We start from the raw sequence: 25,247 nt of genomic DNA on the forward strand, positions 1-25,247 counted from the left end.
GCATAAGAGTGAGTTTGTGACATGTGAGCTGGAACTAAGACCCATCAAACTGTTCTCATATAAAAGCCACAAGCATCCTTTAGATGGGAACAACTTTTAATTCCTGTTGAAGGTGGCTGGCTTCAAACTGGTTATCTGCAGGTGAAAGGCTTTGTAGCCAATTAGCAGTGACCTAAAGCATTCAGCTCCCTACTCTGTTACACCATTTAGAATGTGGCTTACTTACTTGAAAGATAAGTTTGTTAAATAAAGTTCTAACGTTTTTAGAGCTTACACAGGCAGAGACTTCCATATTCTCAACACACAGGCAAAAACCACCCACACATCGCTCTCCTGCAAACCCACTGTACAATCAAGAACCTTGTCCTGTTCTTAAAGGGACAGCTAGCATTAACAAAAGTACAAATAAGATAATCAGCATTAACACAATGTTCCAATTTAGTTCTAGACACAGTGTTTTGCAATATAAAATCATTTCCATAATTACAGTTACTTCAGGCTACTCATACTAATTTAAGAGGAGACACTATAGATTTATTGGGTGAGATAACTGAGGCCTTACACTCAACTCAGTGGCATTGACTGGCTGTGTTACCTCTGCTGTCCCAATGCTACTGCTCAGGCTCCTCTGCCCGTGGCACCAAATGGGTACAGTAAAGGGGAGGATATTAAGTTGAAAATGATAAAACAACAAAGAGAAGAAGAGGAACAGCTTAGATGGTACAGTAATAAAATTTTGGTTTAGTGGCAGTAGCCTGTAAAATTGCTACAGATTCAGGGATAGAGACCATGTTCCTGCTCCTCCTACAACCTGCCAACTCAGCCTACCAAAAATTATATATAAAAGGAAGGTTGCAAAGTCAAGTGTTCAAACTTTAGGAAACACCAGAAAAAATATAATCTTTGCAACCTTAACTCTGTCCTCTTTTGCATGTGAATGATGATATAGTCTTTAATTACTTAATCATATACTCTCCCCTCTCCCCCCCATTTGGGTGGTAAGCAGGGTTTGAGCCAGGACTTTTAGGTCTGTTGCACAGACCTTGAGATAACAAAACCTGCTGGTAGTAGAAGTATACTGTTATCCTCTCTTTTGATCAGCCTCTGGCGGGGGCAGCAGGAACAACACAGTAGTTTGCCTGTGGGTTACACAACTATTTATGAGACCCAACATTTCACAGCAGTATCAGGATTCAACCGTTGACTGTGGGTGGTGAATATGGTCTAGAGGCTAAAGTAGTAGTTGCAGACAGGATAGAGAGGCGCATAATCATTTTGAAAGGCAGTGTACCTGAGTGGATAAGACAAGTTTCTGTCATTTGGTTATTTTCCAGCTAGAACAAGAGACTTAAATTAAATTCTGTGACCACAAGATGACTCCCATTAAGGAGAAATACCAGCTTACCAAATCACTGTGAGCTGGACAGGTTTGACCCATGACATTAGCATAGTAGTTGCATGACAACATCATGTAATTACGCAATAAATATATGTCCCCATGTGGTATATCTTGATAACAGTGCTTTAACTTACATTGGTTCTTATATAGTAAAATTTATAACAGGATGATGGGATAGCATAAATGGAAGCTTTATGAGCAAATCAAGGCATTTCTGGAATATAGCTCACATAATTGTTTAACTCTCAGTCAAGCAGTTGTAGTGCTTGTAGCCTTCACGTCACACCGTATTTATAGTACTGTTCATTCTTCTTTTTCTTTCAGAGGTGATAGAGCTAAATATTCCTGTTGCTTGGCAGAACAGAACTCCAACTTCTGAAGAAGAAGCTGCAGTGCTTAAACTGCAAAGCAATTGGAGAGGGACCTATATTAGGCAATTGATAAATGGCAGAAAACCAGGTAGGCCTTTTAAATCTTATTTTAAGTGTTTAGTGTTTCACCATATTATTTTATCTGTGCTACCCTCTTACTAGTTATCTGAAATTTGATAAAAAATTTTACTAGGAGTGCAGTGAAATATTATAGATGAAATGAAGATGGCTGATTAAATTTAACATACTGCTTGAGACAGAGCCCGGTGTGACACTCAGGATATGTCTACACCGCAATTGGAGATGCAGTTGCAGCTCATGTAGGCATAGCTGAACTACCTTTAATCTAGCTAGAGCAGCTAAAAATAGCAATGAAGATGCAGTGGCACGGCCCACAGCATAGGCTATACAAATCTGTCCGGAACTCTGGTACATACTTGCATTGCTAACCCATGTCAGGATCCAGGCTGCTACATCTTCACTGCTGCTTTAGCTGCACTAGCTAGGTTATAGCTAGTGCAGGTGTGCCTACCTGAGCTGCAGCTACACCACTGACTGCAGTGTAGACATACCCTTAGTCACATCAGTGATGCTAGAAATTCACCATGGACCTGACTTAAAGCTCATTAAGTCAATGGAAAGACTGCCATTGATCTCAGTGGGCTTCAGATAAGGGCCTATGTAAACATAGTTTTGGTTAGCTCAAAATATTGTGACAGGTTTAGTTTGTGGAAAGTGGAATATAATTTAGTTTGATTTTATATATATATATATAAAGCCACAAAATGAAACTGTTCTCTTAAAAATAATACTATTCCTTTAAACAACTGTAATGCATTTCTGAGAAGTATTCCCACAGATCTCTACAAATAAAACAAGAGCTCAACATAGTTAACAGTTTGTCATTCTTACATAAAGACTTATGTATGTTTTACTAAAAATATTTGAATATTTTGATGCCCACTTGTGATCAAACATACAGTAGCATTTTCAAGAGAATATGTACGAACAGCTGGCATGGGTGAATCATAAAGAGATTAAAAAAGTATGAAGAGTTCTCTTTTTAGGTTTGCCAATTACATATTGTATATCCACATTTTGTTTTGTGTGTGTTTTTTTAAATGTAGATAGTGAAGAAGATTAACAGTCTGAGTTTAGGTCAGTAGTGAATCTAAATGTCACTGGCAAAATATTTCATGCATCTTATTCTGGCTGAGAAAGAGACTTTGATAAGAATAGTATGAGCAGATTGGGAGGTGGGGAGAGAGACCTTGAGTAAATCATTGTACATCACTGAGAAATATGTAGGCAACTATAATATAAAAATTGATGATAAAAATTACAAATAAGTGTATGACAAAACAAGGTTTTTCATCATTCATACCGTAAAAACTGCTTAATCACAGAGAGATCAACATCAGAGACTTAGCAGGGGAGGTCAGCAGAAAGTCCAAGAATGTATCAGCATAATGGATCTTTCAAATCCTAACGATGATGATGATGATGTTAAATAAATTTTGCATATCTACATCTGGTGATCTCAAAGCACTTTATTGATGTTAATGAGTTAGCCTCACGATAACCTTGTAAGGAAGGTAGTTGTTATTAACCCCATTTTACAAATGAGGAAATAGAGGCACAGAGATTAAGGGCCTAGTTTTCAAAAGGGCAAAAGTCCAAGAGCTTGTACAAAAATACAAAAATATATTTAATGCTTTAGTTGTATTGAATCTTCTTAATCTTTTCCTAATATATTGCATGTGATAGAGGCATATACCATGAATATTGTTCCTATATGTATTTCATATGAAACAGTCCTGCAAATTAAATAAAACTGTGCAAGTCTCACATGACGTAGTGCAATTTTTTCTTGCAAATATTATATAGCTGATGATTCAGTCAAGTCCTAACTTTCTTCTGAAGCAGGTGAGCATTGAACTTTCAGATGCATCTGGCATTTCCTTTCCTGTAGTGGCCCATTCGTATAAGAAGTTTCTGTGTTGCTATTGGGTAGTTTCAGAGAGGGCTTTGTGCCATCACATTCTATCTGTTCTCCTATCTATACACTTCATCGGACTAAAGAAACATGGTGATCTTTTCAGCCAGCGCAGGGAAAAGGGTGCATGGGGTGCCAAAGCAACAGTTGTCATATGATTACAATGTTCTGACAGCTCATGAGTGCCTTGGCACAGAAAACCACCCTGTGAGAGAGACATGCTTCCTGGGTACCACCTCCTTCAGTAATACACCATCCCTTTCAGGTTGACTCTTCCTTTTGAATGATTGCCAGTGCCACCCTTATGGAGGCTTTTTCTCTCCATGCATTGTGCATTCTATGCCTGGGTCAGTCTTGTCTTCTTTGGCCAGGCATCCTCTCTCTCCTTCAGATCGATCTCTCCTTTAAAGTCCACCTCTTCAAGCAATCCCTCATACATTCTTCTTCTCGTCCATAATCCCAACACTCTCCCGCTCCTGAACTATTATCCCTAGTCTTGTCTTATTTAGGCTCTTTGCTCCAAATAATTTAGTGCCTACCTTATTTATTTCTGGCAAGCACCATATAAATTAACAGTGCTTCAGTCTATATTCATCATTCTGTTCTTCTGGAGATTTACCTTTCCATGTATCAGTTGCCAAGTGGGTTTTTCCTAACTCTTTTCTTTTGTTTGTCTCTACCTCTTCTTTCTCAGTTCTTACTTCTCTCCACTGTCAAGTATCAGGGGGTAGCCGTGTTAATCTGTATCCACAAAAACAACAAGGAGTCCGGTGGCACCTTAAAGACTAACAGATTTATTTGGGCATAAGCTTTCGTGGGTAAAAAACCTCACTTCTTCAGATGCATAGAGTGACACTTACAGATGCAGGCATTATATAATGACACATGAAGAGAAGGGAGTACCTCACAAGTAGAGAACCAGTGTTGACAGGGCCAATGGCTGGCTCATTACAAAAGCAGTTTTGCCTCTCCTGGAATTGACACATCCTCATCTATTATTGGGAGTGGACTACATCCACCCTGATCAAATTGGCCTGTCAACACTGGTTCTCCACTTGTGAGGTACTCCCTTCTCTTCATGTGTCATTATATAATGCCTGCATCTGTAACTTTCACTCCATGCATCTGAAGAAGTGAGGGTTTTTAACCCACAAAAGCTTATGCCGAAATAAATCTTAGTCTTTAAGGTCACTGGATTCCTTGTTGTTTTTCTCTCCACTGTTTTCCTTGTCTTTTACTCATCTTATTTTTCTTCTCTCCCTCTAGTCCTTTTTCATAATTATTTTTTTCTCTTCTTCCCCTGTCCTATTTTCTCTCCTACTGTCCCATGCGGTTTTTCTTTTTTTCTCCAGTCTTCATTTAGATTTTTTCCCTTCTTTTTCTAGTTCCTTGCATGTAGGTTATGGTATTAACTACAAGGAAAAGTCAGTATAATTAAGCTTATAGTTAAATGTGCTGATCATTGCCTCTACTGATCACTGAAGTTACCTCACCTCACTGCAGCATGTTATAATTTATATGGGGATGTGTACTTCAGTAAAAGGGACTGATCACATCATTCTTGTCTATAGCAAGAGGGCTGATCAGCACGTGACAAGGAGAATGCTGTTTATACAGGAAATTCACTGCCTTATAGGAGAAATTAGTTTCCAGAAGTGCAAGAATTCTGTAAAATTTAAAATAAGAACATAACTTGATTCAGAACATGACTGACTTGCCCCGATAATTTTTTTCACTTTTTTTTAAAGAACAATGAAAAAGTTAGATATTTTGTGATTTTTCTAACACATTTTGTTATTTTCAGGTACTAAGGAGAATGCTAATGTCAAAGAAACTCTGCAAAAACTGTTGACTTTGATTGAATCAAATATTGAACAGTGTGGTGTAACTCTACTGAGGTATTATGTAATAAATGAAAAATTTATATTGCAGCCGGTTCCACAGAATTCTTTGTATAACCATACAGTCAATGTTTTATCAGAATAAATATGATAAAAGAATGACTTGTTCTGAAATTTTGAAAATGTTGTTAAACATACAAAGCATTTGAGATTTTCAAAGACACATTTGAAATGTAGCATACTTGGGTTTGCTTTAAAGTGTTTCTTGTTCAAAGAAGTGTTTTAAAGGTAAAATTAAGCTTTTAATCTTCAAATGGGGCCTCAGAAGAAAAACTACAAGATGGCAGCATGATGGGAGGGAAAGGAAACTACACTGGATGATTAGAAATTGTAAAGAAGTTTTGTAAAAGCAATGAAATGTTGGGTTGCTACGTGCAATTGGTCTTTGGCTTCGTGCCACTCAGGAGATATGCCATAATCACAGTATGAACACAGATGTGACAACCGTCTCCTATTGGTCATTAGGAGAGACTGAACCCAGGACTTCTAGATTCAAAGCACAGACTTTATCACTTGAGGTAAAGGAGTATCATCATTAACTGTTAGCAGTAGTAGGTTGTTATCCTTTCATGTGGACCAGCCAGTAGGGAAGGACATATAACACAAACTGTACCAATGGGTCACATATACCCTAGTGTTCTTCCTTACATGTGGAAGTTGAAGTCAAGATCTAGGTCTTCTCCTTATTAAGTTTAAGTATTCATCTCTTTTATTTTTGTTTTTTGTTTTTCAGAGAAATGTTTAAAAGCAACTGTAAGTCTATCAAAAAATACCCCTGCTATGAGGATGAATGGGCTAAAACAACTTTTGCTGATTATGCTGTAACGTATTTTGATCAGCCACCAAATTTTTGGTTTGTGGTTTTTAGGTGAGTTTCAAATATTCTTATGTGGAAATAATTTATTATGGAGAAGCAGTAGCCTCTACACATTCAAAGTTGCAGTCAGCTTTCAATATAAAGCCCTATTTTACCTCACCCAAAACTCTGTTTTGGAAAATTGGATGGGCATGAAATTGCCAAAGTTAGTCTGAAGGCAATGGAGAATGTCTGTGAAAGTTTGAAAACAATTCATTTAACTGGTTTTGAATTACAGGTAAAAAAATACTCTGACTCGGGTATCTCAGTTTTTGGATGTTCAACTTGAGGCACCATAAAGGGGCCTAATTTTCAGATGGCAAGTGCTCAGCGATTTTGGGAAAATCATACTTCTCAAGGTGTCAAAAGTTGGGTATCCGAAATCACTAATCAGTTATTTGAATTTTGGCCACATTATTAAATGAATTCAGATTTTTTTTTAATAAAATGACTATTTTGATAGTAGCAGTAATGTTATTTTAAAACTTCTGTGAAAGTACAAACAATAGAGAGTAAAAATTAATCAACTATGACAGTGTTTCCCAAACTTGGGACGCCGCTTGTGTAGGTAAAGCCCCTAGCGGGCCAGGCTGGTTTGTTTACCTGCCGCGTCCGCCGGTCTGGCCGATCGCGGATCCCACTGGCCGCGGTTCGCTGCTCCAGGCCAATGGGAGCTGCTGGAAGCGGCACGGGCCGAGGGACGTACTGGCCGCCGCTTCCAGCAGCTCCCATTGGCCTGGAGCAGCGAACCGCTGCCAGTGGGAGCCACGATCGGCCGAACCTGTGGACGCGACAGGTAAACAAACTGGCCCGGCCCGCCAGGGGCTTTCCCTACACAAGCGGCGTCCCAAGTTTGGGAAACACTGAACTATGACATTGGGTTTTAAAAACAACCTTTTAAAATTTAAGTCTAGAATTAGAAACTACAAAAAAGAAACCAGTGTTACATCATCTTTGTCTTCCCCTTTTCTCTGCTAGCTGGGCAACGCTCACTCCATATCCGCTCTGTCCTCCCGTACACAGTCAGTCTACCGTTTTCTTGGCTGTTTTTGATCTTTGCACGCAAACTCTAGTGGCAGATGCCTCCCTAAAAGGATTCTCTTCATCCATCCTTCATACATGCTGTCACAGGGTGGTCCCCAAGAGTCTTTTCTTAACTTAAGTACAGACCTCACCCACTCCAGATCTCCTTTAACACCAGCTAGTCCAGCAGGCCACCACCATTAATGCTATTTACATTTTTCAACTCCCAGCCAGCTCCCGCACTTGCTTCTGGGGAAGGGAGCAGTACTAGCAGCAGCCAGCTCTGCCTTTCTTCAGGGTCTTAGCTCCTGCATCCAGGGCTTCCTTCCTCTCAATTTATCTGCTCCCAGCTGTTGGGGTTATGTCCTCCACTAATTAGCCCCTCAGCTATAGCTCCACTTGTTAATTGATCCTGTAATTAGATCCCAATTAACCTATATTGGTGGGGATTTGAATGATGGGATACTGACTTAGCTCCTGACTCTGCACCTCTGTTACACATGCCCATATCATCTCATCTCAGCCTCCTCTCTTGCATTTTCTCTCTGATACCGCAGACCTTGGTCTCACACCTGATGACATTCTGCGTTTGGCCCAGTAATGCCACCTCATCACTGCCCTAAGACATCTCATTTCAGTGGTGTCAGGTCTTCTCAAGTGCTTCTCTTTGGTTGCCAATGTCTCTGATCCATACAGAAGAGTGGTCTTATCGTGTTTTTGTACAATTGTCCCTGAAGTAGTCTAGACATCTGTTTATCATAGATCACTCCACTTATCTTGCACCAGACTTTCCACTCACTCAGCAGCCTTTCCTGCTGTTCTTTGTTGATTTTTCCATTTGCTGCTAACCAGCCCCCACAGATCTTCAGTGTATAAACCTGATTTAGGTACTGGCCCTCAAGACTGATATTCATCTGTCTTGGTTCCATGCAAGTCACTCGCATGATTTCAGTTTTTTCTTTACTCATTTTGAGGCCATAGTTTGTTAGTTCCATGTTCCAAGCATCAATCACCTGGACCAGATCTTCCTCCCTGTTGGCCATTAGCACAGTTATCATCTGCATAGATCACCTTTGTATCACCTTCCATTTGTATTTGCCTACTTATGAAGTCCATCAAAATTATGAATAGTAATGGAGTAAACACTGATCCCTGGTGGAGTCCAACCTTCACCTCAAACCCCCCTGTTGCACTGAAAAGCATCTAACTTTTTATCAGGGAACTATGTGACCAGGTGTACCAGGCCCTGAGGTCCCCTGCTGGAGGCCTCACAGCCCTACCACATCCTGCCCCAGGAAAGAGCAGTAGAGGTTAGTCCTCCAGGCAGCCTCGAGTGACTGCAGGCAAGCAGCCAATCCGAGAGAGGTTGTAGGGAGCAGCCAATCAGAGTCCAGCAAGCTCATATAAAAAGGAGCTGCTGGACTACGGAGCAGGATCAGCTGCTGGCAGGGACCAGGGGAGCATGAAAAATGCTCCTGACTGGCTGCAGGAACTCAAGAAAGACTTCAGCCTTGGGGTAAGGGTGAAGGTGAAGGTGGGGAAGTGGCCCAGGGAACAGTAGCAGCAGCAACAGAATAAATAGTTAAAGGGAAGCAGCAGGTGGCTGCTACTTTATGGGGTCTCTGGGTTGGGACCTGGAGTTGTGGGCAGTCCTGGGTCCATCACTGAGGAAGTGCCTTAAGCCCTGAGTGACTCAGCTGAAGAGCTGAGGCAATAGGCGAAGAGTCTCCATGGAGGAAGCTCTGGGGCACTGCTTCATACCTTGAGGGGCAATTTAAGAGAGCTCAGGGAGGGTTGCAGGAAGAGACTAACCAAGGATACTGTGATAGGCCCTGTTGGACTTGTACCCCAGAAGGGGTTTGTTTTGTTCACTTATGAACTGTGTGTGACTCAGCCAGAGGGTGGTAGCCAGTGGGAGGCACTGCGAGCAGCACAAAGCTGAATAAACAGCAGGCGCATGCACATATTCGATAGAGGGCACTCATGAGAAGCAAGTGGGCCCCGGAACAAACCATCATACAGATCTATCACCATCTGGACAAGTGCCTCTGGTACGCCATAGGAACATAGCAGAGGCACCGGTAGTCATCTAGATACTAGGTACTTTGTCAAATGCTTTCTCCAAATTGATGAAAGCCTAACCATGCTTGACATTTCCCTCTAGCTTCTTTTTCACCAACTGTCTAGAGGTGAACATCTGTAGTCCGTTTCCTTTTCTAAAACCAAACAGCTCCTTTCCTAAAACAGGCTCCACTATTCAATGAATGCTACTATCTGTATTTCTCTCTAACAGTTTCATGCAGTGGGACAGCAGCTTAATTCCTCGGTACTTTGAACAGTTGTGTGTGTCACTTTTGTGTTTGCATATTGGTATCACTATGGGCTTTCTACATTCTCTTGGGATTATCTTCTCTTTCCAAACTGTGTGCAGGTCTCATGTGAGTCAGTATACACCAATCAACCTATATTACAAGATCCATATTACATAAGGAGCATATAATAATGAGCATATTTTGCACCACATTGTGATAAGTAAGCTACAACACATGTAAGCATGTGTGTCTATATTAGTTACTCACACATTTTGGGGGTCCAGTGCTTTCAGTCACTTAAGTTCAAGTATCTACTATAACTGACTATTTGAATTGTATTTTTTACAATTAAAGAAACTTTTAAATTATTTTTATAGTTTCCCCCCCCCTCAAGTGAAATTGCAATTTAAAAGGTTTTTAAACAAATAATGTTTGTAACTCTATACAATTAGTTTATATTCAGATTTTTAAAGATTGCAACGCCTGCAGCTAGTTGTTGTTGCTGTTGTTGATGGCTTGGTGTGGGAGGTTGGTTAGGACAAAACTAAACAACATCTAGCATTTCTAATTTTGAGCAGCTGGAATGTACACAAACATACACACATGATTATTATTATTATATTACAGGATCCACTTTATTGGTGAAAACCAGTTTGAAATTGAAAACGTTTTTCAAAAGAGATGTTACCTCTCTTTTACTGTAGGGAAACATTTCATGTGACTGAAGATATGCTTGTAGTGCCAAAGGTGTACACAACCATCCCTACCTGTATGCTCCATGTTGTAGATAATGACACACTGGAAGAAATGCCACGCATCTTTCTCAAAGTGGCCCCTCATGTTTATACCAAGAATAAGGTAAGTCCAAACATCTAGGGAGTACAACATCACTATGGAAATAATAATGGTGGTTATATAGATATAGGCCAAGCTCCTCTGACTTCACAGGACTTGCACATATCTCAAAAGCACACACAATTTTAATTTATCTGATTGATCCAGAAAAGAGGCTGCCACAGTTGCAATTCAATTCCAAGCCTCTTCCACCGCAGAAAATACCTTTCCTTGAAGTTTGCTGTTATCTCCAAAAGAGGTTCAGTCTTCCAATTTCCCTAGCTAAAGTATTGCTGCATTTATCCCTGACACCATAGTGGTAATTGCTAATCCTGTTGCTCTACTGGACCTAGTATGTAGTATGGATGAGCAGGAACAAACCTATGAATCTAGCACGAATAGTCTTTCATATGTGGGAGACGGGTACGCCAGCCAACTACTATGATGCTGGAAATGATGCGGCTAATATCAAGGCATGTAGTATTTGGTTACTATGACCCCAGTGCTGACTGTTTTAGACATGGTTCCACAAAAGTGTCTGCATTACTTCAGAAACAGTAATGTTTTAAATTTAACTCTCTTAAAAATTAGCTTTTAAGGGTAAATTTTCAAAAATTGAAATCTAACATGTCTCTGCAAAACATACACAATACCCAAACAGGTAATTGCAGATGTAAATGATGTATTTGAGCACACAATTTGAATAATTGTGTGTGCAAACTGTTGATTGTGCAGATAATGGGTAGGAAGATGGCACGCGTAGACTACCATTTTTTTTTCAAAATTAGCTCATTCAACAGGTAACTTGTCTTTTACTCCCTCATTCCACCCTTTAGTCTGTTCCTTCCACTATTGTGTGAGATGTCTTAGACAAGGAATGTATTTGCATTGGTTTGTATAGCGCCTAGCAGAGTGGGGCCCAATCCTTTTCTGAGCCTCTAGGCGCAGCTGTAATACAAATATTAATAATTTTTGTTTGCCGGCATAGCTTTCAGGAACAGCAGGTTGAAAATCTGACCTTTAATCTGAGTCACTGTTTATTAATGTTTTGGTTTTGAGTAATGTAAACATTGAGACTTTACTCAATCTTCAACATCAAAATAGCAATGATGTGCATGTACCTCATAACTCATTCCTTAAAAAATTACAACTTGATTGTAATCAAGTATTTGTAGAAATGCGCATTGTAAGATGAATTGTACAATATTGTAATACTTACATATATTATTTAAATTAGTAAATTGATTTTTGGGAGGGAGCCAGGGCAGGTGTTCCTTTTTAAGTTCTGGATAAAATCGCATAAAAATAAACTCAAATGTTTGTAGGAATCAGTGTTTTACAGTTCTTTAAGGAGTGACCCTATGTGCCTTTGATTGGAGATTTCTCATAGCAGTGTCCATTCGACCCATCCATGCGTATTACTCCGCCTTATGCTCCATGCCATTGCTATATAGTACTGTCTGGGCCAGGGCCGGCTCTAACTTTTTTGCCGCCCTAGACAAAAAAAAAGAGCGCCGCCCCGCTGTAACACCCTCCCGCCAGCGCCGCGCCGCCGACCTCCCCCCCCCCCCCCAGCGCCACACCGGGCCGGGTAGAGCCGCCGAAACCCCCGCCCCCCAAGTGCCGCTCCGGGCCGCTCAAACCCCCCCCCCCCGAGCGCCGCGCCGGGCTGCCGAACCCCCTCCCCCCCCCGAGCGCCGCGCCGGGCTGCCGAACCCCCCCCCCCCCCCCGAGCGCCGCGCCGGGCTGCCGAACCCCCTCCCCCCCCCGAGCGCCGCGCCGGGCTGCCGAACCCCCCCCCCCCGAGCGCTGGGCCGGGCCGCCCAAACCCCCGCCCCCCCCAGCGCCGCGCCGCCCAAACCCCCACCCCTCCCCAGCGCCGGGCCGCCCAAACCCCCGAGTGCCGCGCCGGGCCACCCAACCCCTCCCCCAGCGCCACGCCGCCGAAACACCCCCCGCGCTGCCCGGCCGCAACAAAAAAAACAAAAAAACCCACCACAAGTGCCCCCCGCCACCCCAACATTGGCCGCCCCCTCTAAGGTGCCGCCCCAAGCACGTGCTTGGTTGGCTGGTGCCTGGAGCCGGCCCTGGTCTGGGCTAACAATCCTCAGTTCCTTCTGCGCCACTCCGGCTTGAGATGGAGCCTTAGCTAGCTGTCCGGCTTGAGTTTTTTACCTCAACTGTGCTTTTCTGTAGATAGTGTATATAGTAGTTAGTTAGTGATAGATAGTTGTTATATTCATTTCTTTTTTACAAAAATATTTTTAAAAATTAAGTAAATTTTATATATATTTTATATAAATTTTATATATATAAAAATCTTGTTGGGTAGTTTCTCTCCGGGGGAGTGATTTTCTCCCTTTCCAAGGGTATGCCCAGGTCTCCCAGAATCGATCATTGCCTGTCACGCCAGGAGGCAATCCTGGTAAGCGATGGACACACATGCCGCATCCATTGCCTTGGGGAATCACTCATTCCCAAAAAGTGAAACTTCTGACTGGCATTGAAATCTAAAGTCGAAAAGAACAGGGAGATAAAACTTTGATTCCTTATGATGGAGAGCTCACTGTGTCTGTCCTCTGACCCAGGCGAGGAGCACCCCTTTTTACCATGGTATCTGAGTAAGTCAGCTGCCTCTTCTATCTCTGAGCCTGCACTCCTCGAGGGCATCTAAGACGAAGACCCAAGATTCCTCTTATAAGTCATCCGAGGACCAAGTACCAAGTTCTCCAGGTAGTGAATCTATCTCAAAGAAGTTTAAGGCATCACCTCCCCCAGATCCCATCAGTCTCCAGCATGGTACCCATGAGGTTCCTGGTTTTTTATGTACTGAGAGCTCTGACAAGCTTAGAGACTCTAAGGTACTGAGCTCCGAGAGACCATCGGTACCTGGAGACTGCAGCAGCAAGAAGAGCTTCACCATGATACTGAAAAAGACCACTCAACCTCCATCAGGTTTCCCCCAGAAGTGTTCAAAACTCATGGTACCGTCCACTCCTTTGGCTATCTTTACCTCAAGCCATGGACACAGTACCAACACTACTCTTGGTACTGCAAGATTTCTGGTTTCCACGAGACCTCGCAGTGTCAGACTCCTGATTCATTATTGCTTGGTTCTGATCTCTGCTCAGTACCAAGAACCTCCAGGTCTCCAGATGCCCACCTACTACTAATGGCAGAACCTCACATTTCCTCAATCCTGAGAGCATCCAGATCCCCAGACATATGTCTGGGACCAGTGGTGGTACCTCAAGCTCCTTCTGCTGCCCTACCATTACTGAGTGTCTCAGGAAAAAAAGGATTATGATGAAGACTTTGCCTCAGCTTCCCAAATATCAGTGCAAGGCTCTCCACTCCACCCCATGAAGGTTTTTTTTCTCCTGAGGTTCCTGAGCTCACTCATCACAGACATCCACAGCTAGGATCCTGCTGGGGCGACCACCCGTGGATTCTGCCACCCATGCCATATGCACCACCCCCTTGAAGTCCCTGGGTGGCTTTTCACCATCAGTTCTCTCAAAGGTCATCTGGTAGTCTCAATTTCTCCCATGTGCAAAAAGGCAGATAAAAAATATTACACTCCCTTTAAGGAGTCAGAATTTTTATTTTCTCACCCATCTCCTAACTCCTTTGTGGTTGAAGCAGTTAACGAATGTGGAAGGCAGCACCACGCTAAATCTATGCCCTATGATAAAAATCTTAAATGTCTTGACCTCCTTGGCAGAAAATCTTATTACTTTACAGTTTAGAATTACCAATGATCAGGCCTTAATGGCGAAGTATAACCACATAAACCATACTAAGCTAAACTCCTTTATTGAACATTTGTCAGCAGAACACAAAGAGCAGTTCCAGGCAATTGTTATAGAAGGTCAGCTCCTTGCCAGGACACCTCAATAGGCTTCTCTTGATGCTGCCGATACTGCCACTCATTCAGTTTACACAGCAGTAGTTATGAGTAAGGCTACGTTTTAGTCACGGGTATTTTTAGCAAAAGTCATGGACAGGGGTCACAGGCAGTAAACAAAAATTCACGGCCCATGACCTGTCCATGACTTTAACTAAAAATACCAGTGAATAAAACTTGGGGGCAGCTTCCCGGGGCCCCCGCGGGTGTTGGGGGAGGGCGGCCTGCAGGCACTGGCCCTACAGCTCCCATTGGCCGTGGTTTCTGGGCGGAGGGAATGTGCAGAGCCGCCTGGCCACACCTCCGCCTAGCAGCTGAGTAAGAGGGATGTCACCGCTTCCGGGGAGCCCCCCAGGTATGCGCTGCCCAGAGCTCGCCTCACCCTGTCCCATACCCTAACCCCTACCCCCTCCCACACCCAAACTCTGCTGCTGCTGGGGGGGAGCATGGGGGCCTGAGACTGCCCCAGCAGCGTCCGGTATGCCTGGCACAGGGACTGCCTGTGTTGCCCCTGAGCCAGGTGGACTGGCCACTGCAGAAGTCACGGAGGTCACGGAAAGTCATGGAATCCATGACTTCTGTGATAAACTCGCAGCCTTAGTTATGAGGAGGGCCTCCTGGCTTTAGCTCTCTGGATTCCCAAAGGAGGTCCAGAATACAGTAGAAGACCTTCCTTTTGACAGTACTAAGTTGTTCGCTGGCAACACGGATGTATCTCTGCACACATTAAAAGAAATAATCCCATTCACCTCCCCATCTGTCACCCTAAACCTCACTGGGATAAGGGGGAAGCATTGCTCCACATGCTTGATGTCAGGAGAGCCCTGGTCTTCTACCTGGATAGGCCTAAACACTTCAGGAAAACTTGCAGATAGTTTGTCTCAGTTGCAGACAGATCAAAAGGAGCTGCTCTCTCTAAACAGAGGATCTCTAGGTGGATAACTGACTATATTAGTAATTGCTACCAACCTCATAATCTCAAAGTACCTGCTGGCATATGAGGCCACTCAATGAGATCTATTTCCACCACCACAGCCTTTAAGAACGTTCCTATCATTGAAACATGTAAAGCTGCAACTTGGACTTCTATGCATACATTTGCTGAACACTGTGCAATAATTCGTGATTCTCCTTTCGCTACTATGTTCAGCTCAGATGTACTTTCTTCCACACTGGATTAGACTCCGAAGCCCCCTCCTCCTTAAAGGGGAACTGCTCAGTATCACCTAGAGTGAAGCACCCATAGAGATACTACTCGAAGAAGAAGAAGAAATGTTTACTCACCCTGTGCAGTAACTGCAGTTCTTTGAGATGTGTGTTCCTATGGGTGCTCCATTACTGGCACTCCTTCCCTTCTGCTTCAGAGTTCCCTGTCATTGGGCTTTGTGGTACAGAAGGAATTGAGGATGGTTAGCCCACGCAGTACTATATAGAAATAGCACCGAGCACAAGGCAGAGTAATGCACATGCACAGGCCAACTGGATGCTGCTATGAGAAATTTCCAATCGAAGGATCCAGAGGCACAAACGCACCCAGAAGGGAGCACCCATTGGGACACTACTCAAAGAAGAACTGCAGTTACTGCACTGGGCGAGTAACCATTTCTTATTTCACTTTTAGTAACAGCGAATAATTCTTGACATGCTGGTACTGTGTATTTCACTAAACTCTCACATTATTTTAATACTATTGCAGCCTGTTTAAGGTTGTTTTAAGTTGAGACTGTCCTTTCAATCTGTCTTACTGAAACTTTTTTCTGTTACTTACACTAAATATGTTTTCATTAAGAAATTCTGTGTCTTACCAATGCTAATAATCTGGTTTCTTGAACGAACAATTTTTCACTTAAACTTCTTTTTAATAGCATAGGAGACAAAACACTAAGGCTAGAATCTTAGTATTACTCCAGAATTGTGCGTTATGAAACTGTATTTTATTCACTTGAACTTTGCTTTCACATAATGAAACTCTCAATAAAAATACCATTTTAAATTAGACAGCTGGCGGTATTTTAATTGGCTTCATAATTATATATAGATCATTAAAATTCCAGTGGACCAGCAAACAATATAGAAAAGCCACAATAGTATTGATGTGACATCATGCAGTTATTTTAACATAAATATACTATCCAATGCTATTATTAAGTTAACTGACTTTGAATATGAACAGACTACACCTCCTTTCTAATAGTATGTTATAAAAAACATAATGTAACACAGCAAGTGAGAAATAATATCTAAATTCCTAAATGTCAGTATTAATGCAAAACAGATTCTTTTCTTGATATAACCCTACCATTTAAGTTTTGTGCTGCAAAAACTATGACTCAGCAACTCTCGACGAAGGTTAAAATATCCACAGATGATATTATTCTGCTGCAAAGCCAGTTCTGGAAAAAATTAAAGTTAATTTCAAAATGATTGACACTGATAAAATCTGCAGAGTAGCAATAGTGTCTGTCTCTCTTCTGCAGACTTTACAGTGTAGATAGACACTTCAGTTATATCCTTGGCTGTATTTGGAAGCATACCATTTTAATCTAAACTCTTTCCCTGTCTATCCTATCTTCCACTACCAAGAAGATACACATTATTTCTTTATTTTTTTATTGTTCACAAGGTTTTTATGAGTAGATGGAATAATGAGATAGAATAAGGAACAAAGTACTGCTGAATCTTCAATTGGAGTCCAAAGATTCTATTTTTAATCATTTGTAAGTGTTCTAAAATTGTCGGTCCAATAATATCAAGCAAATGATTTTTGACCTTTTGACCAAATTTTCTGCATTATTTATTATGTTCAATAAATAAGAAAGGCTTTGGGATCTGATCTTAAATACATATGCATCTGAATACCTTTAATCATTTAGACCCTGAGTCATGGTAATACCTAAGCATGTGCTTAAATTTATTCCTGTTGAGGAAAGCTCTTAAACATGTGCTTAAATCCTGTTAAGGTCAATGAGACTGAAGCATGTATTAAAGTGCTTACCTAAATAGGGATGTTTTCCTGAATCGTGGCTTTGGCCTTGAGTAGTCTACATTGTCCAATTGATTACAAGTGGGTAAAGTTACTCATATCTATGACTTTGCAAGATGGGATCACTGGATTATAAATGGTCTTTTTTTAATTGCTTTTGAGCTCTCATTTTAAACACTTAGTCATCCTGATAATAGAACACAACACAAGACCAAAATAGATAAATCTGAAGCCAAAACATAGGTGATTTGGAGCTCTGCTGTATTTGTTATTTAAAACTTGGTTGACTGATTTATTTTAATCTGAAGTTCTCAAGTAGTAAGAGCATGAAAAGTAAATATCTTGTTCAATTTTTCAAAAACTGAAATGTGAAAAACTAAAATGTGTACTTGTTGCTCAATGTACCATGTACTGGTATTTCTGTTACTTTCCAAATTTATAAAATTGACTTACATATAGCTTTATAATTTGGTATTCATACACTGATTATAGTGCAATTCTATAGTATTCATGATTAAGGGCTTGATCCCAAAGTCCACTTTTACAATGGGAGTATTTTTGTTGACTTCAGTGGACTTTGGTTAAGGCCCAAAAAGAAGAGGAAGACAAATTGTAGCATAAATATGATTGAATGTAGGCTAATTAAGATATTCTGTGTTTTTAAAGGCAGGCATTGATGTATAATATTGATTGCACTGCAATTTGTCAGTGAGTGAGGTGCTTTGAGTTGTTATGATATCAGTAAAAGTGGGATCGTGTAATTTGGTCTCAATTTTCAGGGTGGATTCTATCTGGCCTCTACATTTTCCTGTCAAAACATGTGTGCCCAAAAAGGGTTGCATGCATCTTTTGGAGGACCTCAGGCCCCAAAAGGAGCTGCCAAATCCTGTGCAAGTGCCACTTGAACATGGAAATTTTCTCTACAAATCTGAATTTTGGGTCTCTCAAATGTAAAGGCTACTGAATTTATATTTGTGCCATTTTTTGTCTAATTTAGATGAATACTCTTGGTGCAAATATACTATGCATTAATTGCTAGTATACTCGTCTCCTCATCTTCAGCTGCAGTGACCTCTTATTTTTCAAGTAACTATGAGCTCAGTTTATTGGCATATAATAATTTTTATTCAAAATCTTATATGCTTTTTATAAATTCTGACATAAAATTCAAACAAAGACAAAAATCTTTTTTTCTAAAATCTGGTGTATAGGATAAAATTTGCAGGCTAGCCTTTCTCAATAATTCTTAATGCAAAACCATGCATAATGTTGTTTTCCCTCTGGTATTTTTATTGAGAGTTTCATTATACCGAAAACAGAATTTTGTATAGTCTTCCAAACATAGCATTGGAAATAGGGGTGTCACAAATCTTCAGTTCATATTTGATTTATGTACAAATACAGCTATGCTATCCCAGGTCCCAACTCGCCACTGGCCTCCTGTCCCAGTGTAGGGACCCTCAACTTTCTTTTTTGCACTTCTTACCACAGAAAATTCTTTACCTATTCTTTCCTGTTTGTCCCCCTTCCCACCTGATCTCAGACCCTTTCCTCGACCCTGCCATTTGCTCCCAGCCACCACTGTCAATATGCATATGCAGCAAATAGAAAAGCCAGTTATTGTGTATTTAGCCAGATCATCCAGAAAACATGAATCCATCACACCCCTCCCCCTCCTCCACTCTGTTGAGTGAAACTAACTTGTACCAATGTATTGTCCACACTAGGGGTTTATACTTCATGCCTCTCCATATCCAGTAGCCCCAACAACCCTCTCTCTATTTTTAATGGGCCAGGTATTTTTGCTGTTGCTGAACAAAAAATGAATAAACAGTAGTACACTTATTAAAAAAAATTCAAATGAGTCAGGCTGGTGGTCCAGTAACAACGGAGCATGGGGGATCTGAACGAAGGGCAGCAGGGAGTGATAGGATACATTCCCTTGGGAAAGGAGCACCTTGTATCGCTCTCTAGCAGTCCTCTCTGGCTGACTGGAGGAGCAGTATTGTCGTCCAAGGCAAGCAGCATCCAGCCGCACTCACCCAAGGGAAGGTCATCACAACATAGGGACTTTGGGAGGTGGGATTGAATTCATTTAGGGTGGTATTTTCAAAAGTGCACAGTGTTGGCCTAAACTCTACTCTCATTAAAGCCAATGCTAAAACTCCCATTGACTTCAATGGAAGCTGATTTAGGTAAACAGCTGGATGCTTTTGAAAAATCACACACCTTCAAAGCATACATAGATGTTTAAGTAGTGGAGAACTTGGTGCTATCCCTCTGAAACAGTCTGTCTCTGAAGTGATCTGAGCTAATTCCCACTAAAGTGCAACCCCACACAACTCAGGAGACCCACAAAATTATGGAAAATTGAGGAGCCAGGATTATACATACACAGAAGGGAGGGAGAGCTTTCAAAGTAGGAGGGAGAGAAACAGAGAAATAAAGAAGATTTAAAAAAGAAAATGGGGTGGGGGTGGTGTGGGAAAGAAGGAACCAAAGAGTTTATGCATTTTTTTAGACGTTAGTTTCAGTAGTCACAGTCATTTTTTGTATCTGTTTCTTTTCATTTAAATTATTCATATTTGAAAGAAAATGTCAGTATAATAGTAACTTGAGGATGCTGCCATAATCCACAGCTTTGCCAATTTAAATGGAACAGAAGCAAACTTTTCTGTTCTATGGAAGTATATTTTTATTATTTAACATTTATATTGCATTAGCACCGAAGGCCCCTGTTAAGATAATGGTGCTGGGCATTGTACAGCCACATTATAAGAAGTTGTTCCTACCCTAAATTCTTAACAATTTAGCAAAAAATCCCATTTTTATGTCAGTGGAAAATGATTTCCTTTCCTCTGCATTGTTCAGTCTAGACCACAGAAATTGTCAGTGTTATAACCCTTCTCTCTTCTGCTTTCAGTACCCCCTTCCTCACCCACTTCCTACCTCAAATCCTCCATTCTCTCTATATTTTATCTGGCATATATCCATTCCACCCTTCTTCACTAGTTCTCATCCAAGTTTTACAGCTTATACTGTGAAACAGTCCTTTGCCTTTCATGGTACATTTTTTTCAATTTTACCTATATTAGGTAACACCAGAGTTCTGAGTTCTGGTCAGTCTGAAGTTAATCTAAAAATATTTTATAGGAATTTTATGTTATCTTATACACTGATGTCAATATGTCCTTTTTTATGGTAATAGTGTCATTTGATGTCAGTACTATCTTCAAACAAGGTAAACCTAAAGCATAACTTCTGGGGAATGGTGTTGAAAATACATCTCACTGATGTTTCCCTGCCTCTGCCTTATGGGATGGGGGGGACCAAAAAGCATCACTGAAGTTTGTTTGTTGTGTCTTGCTCATAATTCACAGTTCTCAACTTGTGAAATAACCTTTAGTTCTTCCTCTAGTGCATCTACTTCCATTTATAATAGATGTTGGGGTGGAGGGAGAGAACAAAGGCATACTTTAGAGAAAGAAAATGAACTCTATTTGCAATCATCGCTATTGCTATTGAATTAATATGGATGGCACTCAGATACTGCAGCAGTATAAAACCCTAAGATAAAGAAATAAGTGGCAGTTCATCACACACAAGTATAATGCACAATAAGAGAACAAAATCAGAATAATCATGGGGAGAGTCAGGGCCGGCTCTAGGCACCAGCGTCCCAAGCATGTGCTTGGGGCGGCACTTTTCAAGGGGTGGCACTCTGGCCCTTTTTTTTTCCTTCGGCGGTTTGGCAGCGGCACTCCAGCTTTTTTTTTTTTTTTTTTGCTTGGTGCGGCAAAAAACCTGGAGCCGGCCCTGGGGAGAGTTATCATAAGAATTATGGACATGCTGCAATAATGATTAAGATCAATATTTTCCTAATTGGATTTTGCACGACTTGCCATTTAAAATTTTACCAAATATAAATGATGTTACCAAGCGATTCACTATGGGCTCCTTAAGCTACAGTAGGATCATAAGAGAGCCATAGTACTCCACATCAGCAGTGGTATTGATAAGTGTTTGCCCTCTGTGGGTACGTTGTAAGTGCATCATTTTTAGTGATGTTCATTTCTAATGAAAAATGACATGTTTTCTGTTTTTCAGAAAGGATACACATTCATGGCTGAAGCACATACTGGTGACTTACCTGTAGCAGCTGGGAAATGGAGACTACGTCTCATTGGTTCCCATAGTCCACTCCCCATTCTCTCTCGTGATGCTGTAAACAATTTCTATTCCACTAAGGAAATTAAAGACTATTATATACCCAATGACAAGCACATTGTATTCAGGTAAATTTTGGAAGGAGAACAATTTAAATGTCACTTTTTATATGAACACTACTCATGGGAAAATTATATTATTTTTGGAAGAAAAATGCTTTCAAGCAAACAGGAAAGATATACTTGAATTTTACAGGCAATTATGTTTATTCGGTATGAAAGTCAGACTTGAACATTTCCCCAGAGTAGGGTTTAATTTTCTAAAATATTGCCACTAGTAAGTGCAGATGTGGGGTGTGGTGCCCTGGTAAAGAAACATTACATTTAACTCGTTACTTTAAAATAATAATAAAGTATTTTGCACTTCAGTACCATGGATCTCAGAAAATGATATAAACTTTAATAATTTAAACTTCATAATCCCCCTGTGAGATAGGTTAGCTTTGTAATGTACATTTTGCAAATGGGGAAACTAAGGCACAGAACTGGTTGGCTCCAGTCAGTGAGAAAGATGGGAATAGAATCAGGAGTCCTTACACTAGGTCCCTTGCTCTAACTACCAGACACCTACCCATCCTATAATATTGGCAGGCAAGTTTCATTTGATTGCAAATTATACACATTTGATTAGAGCATGCATATTCTTTTAGGACAGCATATTTTATATCAACATAAGCAATTATTTGGGTTTGTAATTTTTTTTCAATGGACTAAAATGATTTTGGGCCAGATCCTGAGCTGGCATAAATAGCCATGGTTCATTGAAGTCAAAGGAGGTATGCCAATTTACCCCAGCTGATTAACTGGCTCTTGGTTCAGATCTGTGAGCAGATCCCTGTTCAAGCTTGTAAATACAGCAGTATTTAACAAATAGTGTAAAAAAAATCTACTAGTATTATATAACCTACTGTTACTGTATACATGTTTCAGTTATTAAATGTGGAGATGAAAGCTCTATTAAAACAGGTTTGGACTATTCACATACCTAAAGATAAGCACACGCATAGACTTTGCAGGATCAGGGTCTTACTTTTATACATGTGTCTTGATAGAGCAGTATTATAACTTTTCACACCAAGGTCTGAAATCCGTAGGACTACTCATGGAGTAAAGGATTACTGACCATGAGTAAAGGTGACAGAATCAGTCCCAACAGAAATAAAAATAATTAAATTCCAGAAAAACTTGAAATGGAAATATAACAAATACTCTAAATTCTTGTTAACGGTGCCGTGCCTTGAGCAGTTTTCCCTTTTTCTCTTGTCTATGCTCCTTCAAAAAAATTTAAATTTTTAAAATATGTTCACATGCTTATATGTCTGAATGTTCTTTACCTATTGGTGGTGCATATCGATAGTTGCTGACTTTTTTTTAAAACGTACATTATCCTATCTTTTTACTTTGTTTCCTTTGGTAAACCTAAGAAGTTTGAACCTGGGAAAGAGGGGGGAAGGGTTTCATACTGAAAGTTGTGATACAACTTTAGCTAATTCATGGTAGTTTGAACAACAACAAAAGTCTTGTTTTAGTTGCATCTGGTGACTTTCAAGTCAAGGCTTAGTGTCTCGGGCTCCAGTTCAGGACACAATTTAAGCATGTGCTAAGCCCATTCCAATTATTTAATTATGTGGTTTAGTGCTTTTTTGAATGAAGATGCTTTTCTTAATTGGGTTTTAGACGTTCTAACAATGAACAATCTGGTTTAGTTGCTTATGTTGTTGGAATTTTTCTCCTCTTTAGGTATGCAGTAAAAGTCACAGCATCACATATTGCTACAGTGCAGGTACAAACCTCTAAATCAGATGTGTTCATTAAATTGCAAGTCCTCGATAGTGAGGAGGAAATTGTGAGCACTGTTGGAAAGGGCCATGCTGTCATCCCTGCATTTAATTTCTTGTGTACTGAAAGGCCTTTAAGTTCTCAGTGTAAGTATTCTATTTTGCATTTCAAGAGGAATATGCATTCTAATAATGGCTTTAAATAAGGAATAACCTTTAAAACACACACAGGAACTATGATTTTTTCCCAATTTTTCCATGAATTATGTAATTTCCTTCATTTCATTGTGAATTTCAGCTCTCTTCTACACTCCGCTCTGACATGGGGCCAGGAATGCAGGATCATGCTTGATGGCCCCAGGGAGAGTTGGAGGTGAGGTTAGTTGCATAGTTGCCTGGCATTACTATTTGCCTGTGACTTTTGCCTTAGTTTTCTGACTCATCTATGAGGAATTTGGATTTATGCCATAATTAAGGCAGATCCTTAGTTCTAAGATTTTTATGTGGACACATAAAGTTGCACACATAGTTCCCTTGTCAGAGGGAACTGAGATATATTCTCTTCTCAAATCTTGTTCTTACCATTTGATCTTCAGAGATTAAAACATAGGCATTCTTTTGTTTGTTAGTCTAGAAAATACCTCTTGACAAGCATTATTTTTTATCCCTGGCTCTTCCTCCCCGGCTCCCCTACAACCTTCTTCATGGAAATAGAGGATTCTGAAGGAACTACTAATAGTACCAGATTTATAGAGGGCATAAATAGCCATAACAATATTGGCAGCTCATTATAATGCCAACAGAAATATTGAGAAAAAGTTATCTCAGAGGGAACATTCCAATTTATACAGAATTTCCTTTGGGACTAAATTTAATTGTCAGTTACTATACATACATACTCTCTCTCTCTCTCTCTCATCTTTTATCTGAATAATTTTGTCTCAGACTGAGAAACTTATAATGTTTGCTTAGCTTGTTTTCTTTCCTATTAATTTTATTACCACTAGCCATATCTACAGTTTAGTAGACCTTTTCATTTTTTCCATAACAGCTTTTAAATATTGGAAGTCAAAAACTGAACCTAGATTTGTGTCAGCTCTTGCAAATGTAGCATCTAGCTTTCTTCCTGAACTAGTAGATTGACATTTGATTCTTAAGTGCTGTTTAATTTTATTGCTTTGGAGCAATTATTATGATTAAATTCATATCAAGTATGTATTTGTTAAGCATATTTCAGACACTTTCACTACTGTGCTCAGGTAATTTCAATTCAGATGAAATATACCATACCTATTAAATTCTTAATATATCTAACAATCTATAAAGGGTTTATGTCTAATACGGTAATAAAACTGAATACAGATAAAATCTCACCCTCAGAGATGTTTCAATAAGTTTCTTTCACAGACTGGACGCCTTCCTAGTCTGGGCACAATCCTTTCCCCTGGTACAGCCCTCATTCCAGCTCAGGTGGTAGCTAGGGGATTTCTCATGATGGCCACCCCTTTTGCTCTGTTCCACCCACTTATATATCTTTTGCATAAGGCGGGAATCCTTTGTTCCTCTGGGTTCCCACCCTTCCTTCTCAATGGAAAAACACCAGGTTAAAGATGGATTCCAGTTCAGGTGACATGATCACATGTCACTGTAAGACCCCAAGC

General features: G+C 40.5%; 1 protein-coding gene across 1 annotated transcript in view; it reads left to right on the forward strand.

The window, feature by feature from the left end:
* The window catches only part of ADGB (androglobin), a 209,573-nt gene that overhangs the window by 128,696 nt on the left and 55,630 nt on the right, over positions 1-25,247 (forward strand). Inside the window, 7 exon segments of the mRNA XM_065401716.1 lie at positions 1,724-1,858; positions 3,658-3,696; positions 5,571-5,664; positions 6,401-6,535; positions 10,563-10,716; positions 21,690-21,877; positions 23,549-23,733. Of these exon segments, the coding sequence (XP_065257788.1) occupies positions 1,724-1,858; positions 3,658-3,696; positions 5,571-5,664; positions 6,401-6,535; positions 10,563-10,716; positions 21,690-21,877; positions 23,549-23,733 (930 nt within the window).

The sequence above is a fragment of the Emys orbicularis genome, chromosome 3 (assembly GCF_028017835.1).
Source record: "Emys orbicularis isolate rEmyOrb1 chromosome 3, rEmyOrb1.hap1, whole genome shotgun sequence".
Taxonomy (NCBI): domain Eukaryota; kingdom Metazoa; phylum Chordata; order Testudines; family Emydidae; genus Emys; species Emys orbicularis.